We start from the raw sequence: 12,522 nt of genomic DNA, 5'->3' as shown, positions 1-12,522 counted from the left end.
AAATGCAGATGTTATCTGACACCGACTGTGACGGCAGAACAAGTATGTCATCATGAACTGAAAAGGATAAGAAAGGAAACGGCGAGTGATCTGTTTCAAGGTGCCACGCCTGATTTCACGTGTAACGAGTGAGTACAACCATCGAAAGTACTATATCGACTGAGATTCAAACCGCGTACTTTAAATATACAAGCTAGAAGCGTCATCACTGAACACTGTTCTCCTGACAGATGCCAGCACGTCACTGGGCCTTAGTCATATTCATTGCCGGGATGTAAACTCCAGTTCCTTTGGTTGGAATTTATGTACTGAGACTGATGTGACAGTTGCGTTGCTTTGCGATTCGGCGTCTCCCGTTACAACTGCAGCCCCGGGGTACAAAATCAGAGACACAAACTTCCTGTGTCAATACCGAGTTTCGTTACACAGAAATACTGCTGAAATGTCGTTTTCAGTCTCAACTCTCGTCTGTATACAGTTCATTCATCAAACCGATTTACTGAAGTGAATTTAAAATCGCAAAACGAAAGTCCTGCTGCCTTTCAAAATTACTGTTAAGTACAATTCTCGATAAACATAACTACCCTCTTAATCGGATTGTTTTTTTTGTTATTTAACGACACTTTCTTACATACAGAGGTTACACTCAGTCGAATCGTAAGATTATAAACCACGAATTTAACAGATGTGGAAGGAAATGATCACAGAAATTGTGCCAAAATTATAAGAAATCGATCAAAGAATAAAGACGGGAGAAACAAAAGAGAATTTGAGAGCATAGGAAGTTACAAGCACTGAAAGATGTTAAGGATGTGAGAGAAAATGAAATAAAACATGATAAAGTGAGAGTAAGAAAGACAGAAATGCAAAGAAGTAAAACATAAGTATCATTAGAAATTATATAAATAACTGTAATTTGTAATCTGATGCAGTTAATTTTTGTGTGAATAAATAATGCCCCCAAAAATATGTATACACATTACTACACGGAATATTAGCCTTGTGTATATACATCTTTTTGGGTCATTCTGTACGTCTGGAAGCATGTTTTAAATATCTTGAACATGCCTGTGTCGATGTATTTGGACAGAAATGTATTCCATTTTCATTTTAAATGTAGACTGTAAATATACAATTTCGTGAAAACTCTCTTATTAATTTCTGAAGACAGACAGACAGACAAGTGGACAGGCCGACGAAGAAACGGTATTTCATTTATAAGTGTAAAAACAATTATCAAAAACGCTTGCTTCTGACTCATTGCACGAGTTTCTTTTGAACAGCACTGTACTCTAAAAGTGATTTGGTCTTATCATCGAATAAAGAGTTAAAAGATTAGTGATCCGGTTTTATTTTCTTCTCTCTCTCTCTCTCTACTGACTTTAAAAAGGCGTCATGAAAAAGACTTGATGTTTGCTTCCAAGCTGAAATAACGTGATAGAAAGATGACACAACGCCTTCTATTCCTTAGCAGTCTTTTCTTTCGAAAATGAAAGAAGAAGATGATAAAGTTAAGAGTGGAACAAAGAACATTAATAAAGAAGGACGATGTATTTAGCAAACGTTAGAAGTCTGGAATACATCCTGCGAATCTAGCAACTTGGCTGACGGCTAGCTGTGTTCGCAGGATGTTCAGCACGGAACAGAGTACTCAAACAGCTGAAGGATATTCAGACCGATTCAATTACTTGGGGAATAACAAGAGGCCGGCGGCATGTGCCTCTCGAAGACAGCAACAACGAACTATCTGCCACTGACGCACTGATTTCTGAGGGACCGAAGCACGACATTTGAGGGGAATCACTTGCTTATGCCGTGCTAGCTAAATCAACAGATGTTCGCGGGATGTGACTTAAAATAAACTGCCGTGAAATGATAATTGAACATTTCTAACATCACAGTTACCTAATTATACTAAATACGTCTGCATTAGATTAATTTCATACGTGCAATTTTATTACAGTTTATAAATGATTTAAGCAAATAGCAGAAAACTTGAAAATTATTATATTGCAAGGAATAAACCTAGTGTTAACTATATGCCCCACCGTCTATAATGAAAAATAATTCCACATTATGTATTTATTGATTAATGTGATTCTCAGTGTAAACAATAATTATTTAACAATTATTTATTTTAATCCGTCTGATCACAATATTTAAAATTTCTTATAATTAAGATAATAAAATATCATTCATGTTCCGTATCGATTGATCGATTTACATTTCGGAACATTTACACAACATGTTTCAGTTTTTATAAAACCATCATCAGGTGTAAAATATATCTAAGAACTTAAAACTCAATTATGATTTCTGTAGTTTTTTGGTGATGTTTCATTACGTTTGTTTTTCCATTTTTGGGCGAAGGTGTTGTTTTTCTTAAATGTTATTAGATGTACATATCGGCAAAAGATGTAGGAGTGAGTGTCCCGATATGTCCAGAAGTACTAGTGTCTTCGAATAGGTGTGGGTCAATATTTAAATATTATAAATATTGTGATCAGACGGATTAAAATAAAAAAATTGTTATAATATTCACAATATGACGCAATTACACTATCTTAATAATTATTTATATAAACAGCGTTAACCAGTTTATCTTCGTAATGGTGAAGAGGTGTGTTTTCTTTGAGGTACAGACCGAATTATTAAATATTATTTATACGAGCTTTGGATTCAAGGATTAATTAAATTTAGGTACTAATAAATAAACAATTCGGGTTTCATTATTTATCGCCGTAGCTCCGCCACATAATAATAAAACTTGTAAATGCTAGAATAGTTCTCGTATACTTCGTTTCCTAACGACGAAACTTAGATCGCTTTATGCATTATATACTTTATGTGCTCTCCTAGAAGCAGACGCGGCATGAGAGAAAATGTAGGCCTATGTGATAAATTAGCCAGACATTTTATATAATTACATGAAGAGTTTCATTTTTGCGTATGGAAATTCGCGATTTGGACAAGTTCTTTTTTTATCTCATTTAGCTGTCGGTAATTAAATGGTTATTTACTAATTTACTAACAGCAGTTCAAGCATTATTCGATGTCTTTAGTTCAAAAAGATAACTGGAAATCGTTCCATGAACAAAAACTGAAAATTCTTCATTATTCAACACTTCTTAACATCACTATAATAGCAGTTACGACAATAACAAATATCAGAATATCAATGAAAAATATGATGTAAATTATTATTATTTATTTATTTAGTGTTCTGTCTGACGACAGGTCCTTATGAACAGGATCCTTCCATCCTTTTCTCGGACTGGGACCTGTTCATATACGTTCTTGGCAGATGATCCAGAAGTGGTTTGCCATTGCCTTCTTCTGTGTGTGAATGGAGTAATTGTTGGGATGCCACGGAGGAAAACTCCGTGTTGCCTAGACCACGGCCTTGCCCAACACAAGTTATAAATTCGGGCACCGCCGGGAATCGAGCCCGAGACCCCCAGGATTACAAGGCCAGCGTTCTAACCGCTAGACCACCTCATCTTATTATTATTTAGTGTTCTGTCTGACGACAGGTCCATATGAACAGGATCCTTCCATCCTTTTCTCTTCTCGGACTGGGACCTGTTCATATACGTTCTTGGCAAATGATCCAGAAGTGGTTTGCCATTGCCTTCTTCTGTATGTGAATGGAGTAATTGTTGGGATGCCACGGAGGAAAACTCCGTGTTGCCTAGACCACGGCCTTGCCCAACACAAGTTATAAATTTGAGCACCACCGGGAATTGAACCCGGGACCCCAGGCTTACAAGGCCAGCGTTCTAACCGCTAGACCACCTCATCTTATTATTATTAGTGTTCTGTCTGACGACAGGTCGATATGAACAGGATCCTTCCATCCTTTTCTCGGACTGGGACCTGTTCATATACGTTCTTGGCAGATGATCCAGAAGTGGTTTGCCATTGCCTTCTTCTGTGTGTGAATGGAGTAATTGTTGGGATGCCACGGAGGAAAACTCCGTGTTGCCTAGACCACGGCCTTGCCCAACACAAGTTATAAATTCGGGCACCGCCGGGAATCTAACCCGAGACCCCAGGATTACAAGGCCAGCGTTCTAACCGCTAGACGATGATTTATTTATTCGTGGTTTATTTAAAGAAGCTGTCAATAGCTCAGATATTCAGCGTCTAATTGAACCATCTGGTTCCACAAAAGTAACCATTTTCTTCACCATCTGCGTACTGAAACTATCAGCATTAGTAGAAAGTCTCTCCAGCACTGAGTTATTAATGTATATTTTTTGGTACTTTTAATTCAGTGGCTGAAACTTACTTTATCATCTGAACATAAACACAACAGAACTGCCATTGTAATTAAAAGCAAAGACCTCAGCGAAACCTTCTTATTGTTTGTTCTGCACCTGTTGAGATTAGTTTGTTTAAAAGCGGTGTGTTGTTTTGAGGAGTATAAACCTTGTTTCCAGCCAGATGCATTGAGCATTTTCATTTCATATTTTACAGCTCTGTTTTCATTCAATTTGCATAGATATTACAGGCATGTTTTTTCATACAAGTAAAACCAAAGCCCTTTTGCCGTAGCTCACGAAGAGAAACGAGTTTCGAGAAGTCGACTCTTTGCCACGGAGCACAGATGAGTGAGAGTTTCACGAAACTGCTATTAGAGGAACCAAACAGTCGGACACCAAGTCTGAATAATCTAATTAACGAACCAACCAACAAACTAAAGAACCAATTAACTAATGAACCAGCTCCGAAATACAAGTTATCATTGGTGAAGATTGCAGTCTTTCATATGGTAAAAATCCTATGAATTTAACAAAAGTAAAGGTTCATCATAGAGTTAAAAATATCATATTAGACCTTATCTGATGCCAGATTAATCCAGTCCGCACTTCGCATTTCCGTACTATCCAAGAAAAGCAAATTATCTCACTGCTTGAAGTCTTCTATCCGAAAGATTTTATGCAATTTGTGCAACATACCTAGCCAATCGCCTTCATTTGATCACACTAATATCTGACGCACAGCTCAATACATTCCTCATTACGCATAATCCTTTATCCTCTTTCCTTTTAGCATATCAGCACTTTTTTCAGACACCCATAAACATGAATATGGCTTCTTTCTGGGTTGTAGTGCGGTGTAGCCTGGTATAAGTTTGCCAATGTTTCAGAGGTATTTACCACCTCCATCATCAGGGTGATAGCCCTACAATCACCTCTGAAACGATAGTAGACATCCACCAGACTACACGGCGATATAATACAGAAGACGGGCATCTTCGTACTTGCCACCGAGAGAACCTCAAAACCTATCCATAAAGTACGTTGTTTATTTAAAGCAAGATACCAAGTTTTACACCCATACAGTGCAAGTAACCGTTTAGTACTTTACTACGTTCCCTCATTTTATTATAGTATTTATATATTTTCGTTCCACACTTCTAAAAATTGCCTAAACGTAGCATCACTTGTAAATAGACCATTCTGCTATCCAATTATCTCTGTCAGCGCATCCAAACACATATCGAAGAGAGCAATCATGAAACTGTATTTCACACAGCTAATACAGATATATTGGAAAAACATCTGGGGGAAAAAATCTATGAGTGAGAGGCCGGTAACGGCAGTTTGACAAATCGACATTTATTTACTCTTGTGCCGTGGACCGCCAACAAGAAAACGTGATGCCGTTCGTACGGGCCATCGCGAACAGCTGGGCGCCTTACCGGAGGTCTCACAGTCAGAGTTATGAATGCCGACCGTCTCCAGTAGCGTCGAAATTGATCATTCCACAGTTCAAACGAGTACCGTGTACAGAAAACAATTATCTTAAAAGGAGGCCATAAATCAGACGTATTTGAAAACAAGGTGATCAATAAAGCATTTGTAATGACGAGGCGCGAGAAATTAATGAATTACTTGTGGGAGAGCCTCACGTTAAGACGCCATTCGTGAGGTTTAAACGTGAACGACACGGAGGCCTCAAAACTGTAACAAATATCTCGGGGCAAAGCTCATGAGGCATACTGCATGGCCGTAGAGACGCTTAGTCACACACATCGTGTTTTTTTCAACGCCACATTTAGGCGGCGTAAGTTTATAATTCAACAGTAAAATGCAACTGAGTTCGTGCATAAATGTTTATAGAATACGTGTATAGTCATACCAGATTCAGAGTGTATTTACTAACAATTTTAAATATGCTCCTGTAGCAATGTTCGTAATCTGTTTTCATAAAAAAAATTCATAACTCCAGATAAAAGGGTCTGTTAGTATCGCTGTAAATCTGATAATAAAGTTACCTTCATATTATTTTTTACGATAAACAAATGAATCACCTGAAGTGTGAGAAGTAAATTAGACCTACCTCAAATTTTAATATATTTTTGTCGAAATATAATATAAACATGTCTAACTCACTTTCTCTGGGCGAGAAGATTAGATTCAGAGAAGTGCATTTTTAATTCCATAATTTAAAACTTAATTTGAAACATAAGTTACGAAACTAGCAGGGTTTTCTCGAAAACGCCGCTCATGTCTTTAAAAACTTAACGAAATGCATTTGCGGGTAAGATATTTCCAAAAATACGTACACACAGACAGTACTTACATTTTATGTGCTTCAAACTTTATCAGCAATGAATGTAAAACGAAATCCCTTCCTCGAGAAGTATTTTAATTATATTGCGTTATTAAATGAAACAAAGGTTACATTTATTCTCCTGACAGGGGGTGAGTGTATGACGTAATAAGTCTCCGAAATGCAAAGTCATTTACCTGATTTACACTCCACTAAGGCAGACAAGACGTTCTCTCTGAAGACAGAAACTGAAGGCCCTTACCAGTTATTATTTAATTCCTTTCTCTGCTTCTGGTTGTTAACCGATTACTTCTGTAGGCTTATGATATCGTATCTTATTTATACACATTTTAAAATTAACATTAGTACTGTTATGAATCATTAACTTGTGAAACTAATTACCTATTGTAAATTGTTGTACCAATTAAATGTCTCTCGCTCATTTTCAAACGAGTTCTACAAGTCCCACTTGTGAACGTTATAGCGAGATGCAGACTTATAAGCTGATTGTTCATCTTAACTTGAGACAGTGGATTCAGCAGACTTCTATTACATCCTTCAGTCTGTCGTTTGTAAAACTGAAATCGCTGACTGAGAAGAGGGCTTTGTCCCATTTTAGTTTCCTTCAGCGACATCATGGAAGACAGGTCAAGTGCCATTCCATCCCATGGGGAGAGGGGGAGCCCTTTGCCAAACAAACAGACCCTTCCTTAGCGACTCCCTTCACATCTCATACAAATCAAACCATTACTATCACACAGATAGACAGACAGACTGCCTCTTCGTTCCCCTAGACAATCCCCAGGGTCGAATCTAATTCCATCCGCTGGGCCGGCCACCCTTATTTAAGCCCCACCCCCCCTCAACACTATCGCAGTTTACGATTAATTATGATTTAACAACACTGAACAGTTCACAACCATTTTCTAAAAAAAAATAATAATTTGTATAAAGCAGATAAAAAGGTTGTATTTCCGCTGTTATTTATGCTAATCCAAGATTTTTGTGGGTTCACTCTCGGAACAAAAGTTGTAATTATGTATTGAAAGACTATCTCCTTCCAAATGCTTACCTACTCAAAATTCATTATTAACAACGTCAGTGAAACAGTGACAACTAGTGTTACCAAATTGTCGGCCTGCTAGCAAATCCTTACGCAGTCAAGCCATCTCACTGTCTCGTCTAACATATTTGCCTTAAAGTTGATCAGCACTGTGAAATAACACCAACCACAACTCACCAATACAGGTTCATATGATGCATTATTTCCATATAAATATAGACTTAGTTTCTTAACTGTTTAAAACTGATTCGCAAACGCTCCCCTTGTAGTAGGGATAACTGTGAAGACAATGCAAAACGTTTCAACAAATGTCGACAAATTTATTGCAATCCGAGGTGCCACACAGAATCCAACAACGAATACTTAGAGATTTCTGTCTTCTGGGTTGTTGCGTCATCAGGGTGATTCATCGTCCTGATGATGGAGGCAGTATGACCTCTGAAACGTTGGTTAACATCGACCAGACTACACGGCGCAACAACCCAGAAGACAGAAATCTTCATATTTTAATCGCCCTGATGACGGAGGCAGTATGACCTCCGAAACGTTGGTTAACATCGACCAGACTACACAGCGCAACAACCCAGAAGACAGAAATCTTCATATTTTTAATCGCCCTGATGACGGAGGCAGTATGACCTCCGAAACGTTGGTTAACATCGACCAGACTACACAGCGCAACAACCCAGAAGACAGAAATCTTCATATTTTTAATCGCCCTGATGACGGAGGCAGTATGACCTCCGAAACGTTGGTTAACATCGACCAGACTACACAGCGCAACAACCCAGAAGACAGAAATCTTCATATTTTTAATCGCCCTGATGACGGAGACAGTATGACCTCCGAAACGTTGGTTAACATCGACCAGACTACACAGCGCAACAACCCAGAAGACAGAAATCTTCATATTTTTAATCGTCCTGATGATGGAGGCAGTATGACCTCTGAAACGTTGGTTAACATCGACCAGACTACACGGCGCAACAACCCAGAAGACAGAAATCTTCATATTTTAATCGTCCTGATGATGGAGGCAGTATGACCTCTGAAACGTTGGTTAACATCGACCAGACTACACAGCGCAACAACCCAGAAGACAGAAATCTTCATACTCACCGCCGTGAAAATCACAAATAATACAATGAATACTTACACTGTATTTCCAGCTTCCAGCCGTCCTCTAGACCGTCCTTCTGAAAGACGGTGTTCCTGGCTTGGCAAGAGAGGTACTTCCCCGCGTCCTCTCTCTTCACGATGAGGGACAATGTGCTGGTTGTCGTGTTGCCATCGTTCGACGTCTGTGGGCGGAAAAGCAACTCGTTCAGTCCGAATACATCGAGGCAACTAACTAAACCAAACTAAATAACGAAAAAGCTGACAGAAAGAAGGCACAGATGTTTTGTCATGCTTTTACTGTAACGTGGAAGAGGAAATGTAAGGAAAATGCAGTAAAGTACAAAAACATAAAAGAGTGGAATGCATCTAACTCACGGAACCCTCAAGAAATTTCATGTTGTCAGTAACCACTTTGCTTGGATAATATCCAAAGTTTCATATTACATATAAAAACACCAAAATGTTTCTACCTTCACCTGTTTAAGTAAAGCGTGTCCCTAATTTTACTTAGGAGACACGTTAACACAGGTAAACGTCACAAAGCATCATTCCAATTTATTATAAATCTGCCTCTTCACCCGTCTTTGTTTCGTTCTCTCTTTATCTATTCCTTTCGTTCCTTTTTTAACTTTTCTGTTTTTTTTGCCAGTCGAAAAATTTCCTGCAAAGCCGTATAAACTTTGCAGATGATAAATAATTGTTACGTAAACTATGTCCAATTCCGTGAGCTGCCATCAAAACCTAGACAGATATTAGCAAGCAAACATTGAACCGAATGAGATGGAGTACATTTCAGCTTTACTAAAAATACACGGCGCTCAGTAAATATCAATTTACATGTAAATAAATGCGACTGTCGAGTGCTGCTGCAGTGATATATGTGATGTGGAGTTGAACTCCATAAAACTCAGTTAGCTTTTTGATACACTCGCTGAAATGCAATAGGCCTGCGTGCAAGGGAGTCTGAATACGAGCAGCATTAGAAATACGAGTTCTTTGCAGAGAGTGACTGCACAATAGAAAGTGTGTACGTCCTAACGTCCAATTTCTGAAAAGTAAAGTTATCGACTCCTTCCCAGGTATCAAAATACGAGGTGCGATCGGAAAGTTTCCAGACTGCGCCTATAAAAACCTGTACACTTATCTCAGGTATTAAATTCATCCATCACCCTCGAAGTAGTTCCCCTGGGAGTGAACACAACGATCCCAGCGACAGGCTGACAAAGAAAGATTTCCAGGGATGCTTCCAGGCTTGGCAGCGGCGCTGGGATCGTTGTGTTCACTCCCAGGGGAACTACTTCGAGGGTGATGGATGAATTTAATACCTGAGATAAGTGTACGGGTTTTTATACGCGCAGTCTGGAAACCTTCCGATTGCACCTCGTACAGTATATGAAAATGTGTATTATCAAAGAATATGCTATAACATATAAGGAACCAATGTTTCGACTCAATAAATAAATTAATCAATAAATAATATATTGTTTTACAAAAAAATAATTACCAAAAGGCCAATGAATAAATAAATATGTAAATAAATAAAGAGATAACAAATATGTAGGTCTACAGAATGAAACAAAATAAATACATAAAGAAACTAACAGACAGGATATACAAACAAGAAGCGATCCGAAAATAATTATACGTGAAAAAGCCTACAAATTAGGAAGCATGTAGATAATATGATGCAGATGAGTAATAAGCGAACATCGAGACAAAGTAAATTATTATAAATAAAAGAAACAGCAGATGGAATGCATAAAGCGATCTATCATCATGTGTCCTACTCTCACTCGTGTCTAAACGTCGTCAATCGGAGTGCAGAGGACAGTACAAAACAGATTGATTCGTGAGAAATACATTTTCAACGCGCTAACTTTATGTATGTGTCTATATATGAGACTGTGAGGTGGAAATGGATGAAGGGCGAAATGGGGAGGTTTTTCTAAACGGAACGAGGCCATTAATTAAGTACGTATAAACAAAGGGTGGAAGGAAAAACCAAACACGCTCGGTATTTACTCTGTGATGCTAATGCTACTGTTAGCTCCACAGAGGCCCTGTATACAGCGTGTCGCAATTACGTCCAGCATTTGGACTTCCCACATTGACCGACAATATATTCTGCTACAATCGACATATTGAGATGCGAGTTTTTCTATGCGGAGAAAATTATTGAGGTCCTAGTGGTTCAGTCTTGTACGTTAATAACACATATACGACTAGATTTACAAATCTGTACGACATAATTGCTCAAAAGACCAGAATTTAATGAAAACACAGATTCTTGGGTTCTTTACCAAAGCTGTTTCAGCTTCACAGATTATGCAACCTTGACGAAAGAGGAAAGTTGATCATGAATGTTGGAAAGATAATCCTATACTCAAATCACAACGCCACTGAAGTATATAGGGGGCGTGTAGGTAAAACTCCAAGCATTCTAGGCCGGGGGATTGGATACCAATACCAATATTTTTGTACGATACGAGGTTTTTGACAAAGCTGATTAAACTTGATTTTACATACATGTTTAGTAGAAGGTATATTGTCCAAAATAAAACTCGCATTGCATTTCTGTGTTAACCCACAGTATCAAATTTAACGGAAATCGGTCGCCTAGTTGCAGACTTGAAACGTGCGGACAGATAATATATGATTTACAATTTTGCGTTTATTTTGTTTGTATTTATTTTATTATTTTACTTTTTATTTTAAAAAGATTCGATCCCCGACGGGGGCAGAGGATTTTTTCCTCTAGCCTCTGCGTCCAGACCGGCTCTGGGGCCCACCCAGCCTCCTCTACAATGGGTACCGGGGTCCTTTCCCGGAGGTAAAGCCGGCCGGGGCGTGATGCTGACCACTCACCTCCATCTAGTGCCGAGGTCAAGGAAGAGAGGAGCTATACCTCCACTCCCCCCAAACGCCTACATGGCGTATAGTGGGACAAACTTTACTTTTATTTTAAAAAGAAGACAAACTACAAAGGGATCTGAACTCTTAACTTTATTTTAAGTATTACACCGAATAAACGAATTTCTCATTAAAATCCATACCGATTTAACTCTATCCATTATTTTTATTAAAATAAATATTATTCTTGTAATGCATGTCGCAAATTTTAACCGTCTTACACACCGAAAAAAGTACCAGGAGCCTAAGTATTTTCAAGGGAGATATCTCGTGTATAGCACGGAAAGAATTAAACTAATATTCCACACAACCGATATAAGAACGTCAGAGTCTAATGTACAGTAAAGGAGTTTGGGAGCCGGTTATAACCTCTCCTACGACAAACTTCGTTCCACTACGTTGGAATATATGTCATCAAGCCGAAGACTGCAGGTTATCCTCACCTTTTCTTTATGATACTGAAATATGTGTGTCGTTGCTATGAGTTCAAACGTGTCTGCCGCCTCCTGTATGTATACATTCATGAACCATAATCTCTCAGCCGCCTTACGACGGGATTCTATGGGTAATCAAACTCCGATACCAAGAAGCAAAGGCCTCTCGATGATGCCAGTACTTTCAACCGTGATGACGTCACAGAATTCTGTAGAATGGTGGAAAACTTGTTTTATGGGGAACACACACTCCACTTGCGTGATTGGTAGTTGGGAGGGGTACAAGCAACGACAAAACTTTGAGTGAGATATAATGCTTGTCTGCTTTTATACATCCTGCAATGAACACTCTGCAGAGAATAAAGTACTTAAACCGATTTGGAAAGGACGTAGTTTAAAGTGTTTTTTTTTAAATTAACTCAAAACGGAAAGGTC

At 38.5% G+C, this 12,522-nt stretch overlaps 1 protein-coding gene and 2 long non-coding RNA genes across 10 annotated transcripts in view; 2 read left to right on the top strand and 1 right to left on the bottom strand.

Moving 5' to 3' along the window:
* Positions 1-12,522, top strand: part of LOC147870927 (uncharacterized) — a 474,306-nt gene that overhangs the window by 183,064 nt on the left and 278,720 nt on the right. The gene's annotated exons all lie outside the window — the stretch shown is intronic.
* LOC147870929 (paired box protein Pax-2-like) overlaps positions 1-12,522 on the bottom strand; it is a 318,072-nt gene that overhangs the window by 56,214 nt on the left and 249,336 nt on the right. For 6 of the 7 annotated variants that reach the window (XM_087341655.1, XM_087341656.1, XM_087341650.1 and 3 more), the window contains one exon: positions 8,781-8,925. The exons of the other annotated variant lie outside the window; for it this stretch is intronic. In XM_087341655.1, coding sequence (XP_087197781.1) covers positions 8,781-8,925 — 145 coding nt within the window. The remainder of the gene's footprint in view (positions 1-8,780; positions 8,926-12,522) is intronic. 7 annotated transcript variants of the gene reach the window in all.
* The window catches only part of LOC147870930 (uncharacterized), a 213,082-nt gene that overhangs the window by 60,721 nt on the left and 139,839 nt on the right, over positions 1-12,522 (top strand). The gene's annotated exons all lie outside the window — the stretch shown is intronic.

The sequence above is a fragment of the Zootermopsis nevadensis genome, unplaced genomic scaffold (assembly GCF_977971745.1).
Source record: "Zootermopsis nevadensis isolate Lab colony 2312 unplaced genomic scaffold, Znev_1.0 Znev_ptg000083l, whole genome shotgun sequence".
NCBI classification, from domain to species: Eukaryota; Metazoa; Arthropoda; class Insecta; order Blattodea; family Termopsidae; genus Zootermopsis; species Zootermopsis nevadensis.
Note: the sequence above shows the minus strand (reverse complement) of the source record. Positions and strands in the feature narration are given on the sequence as shown.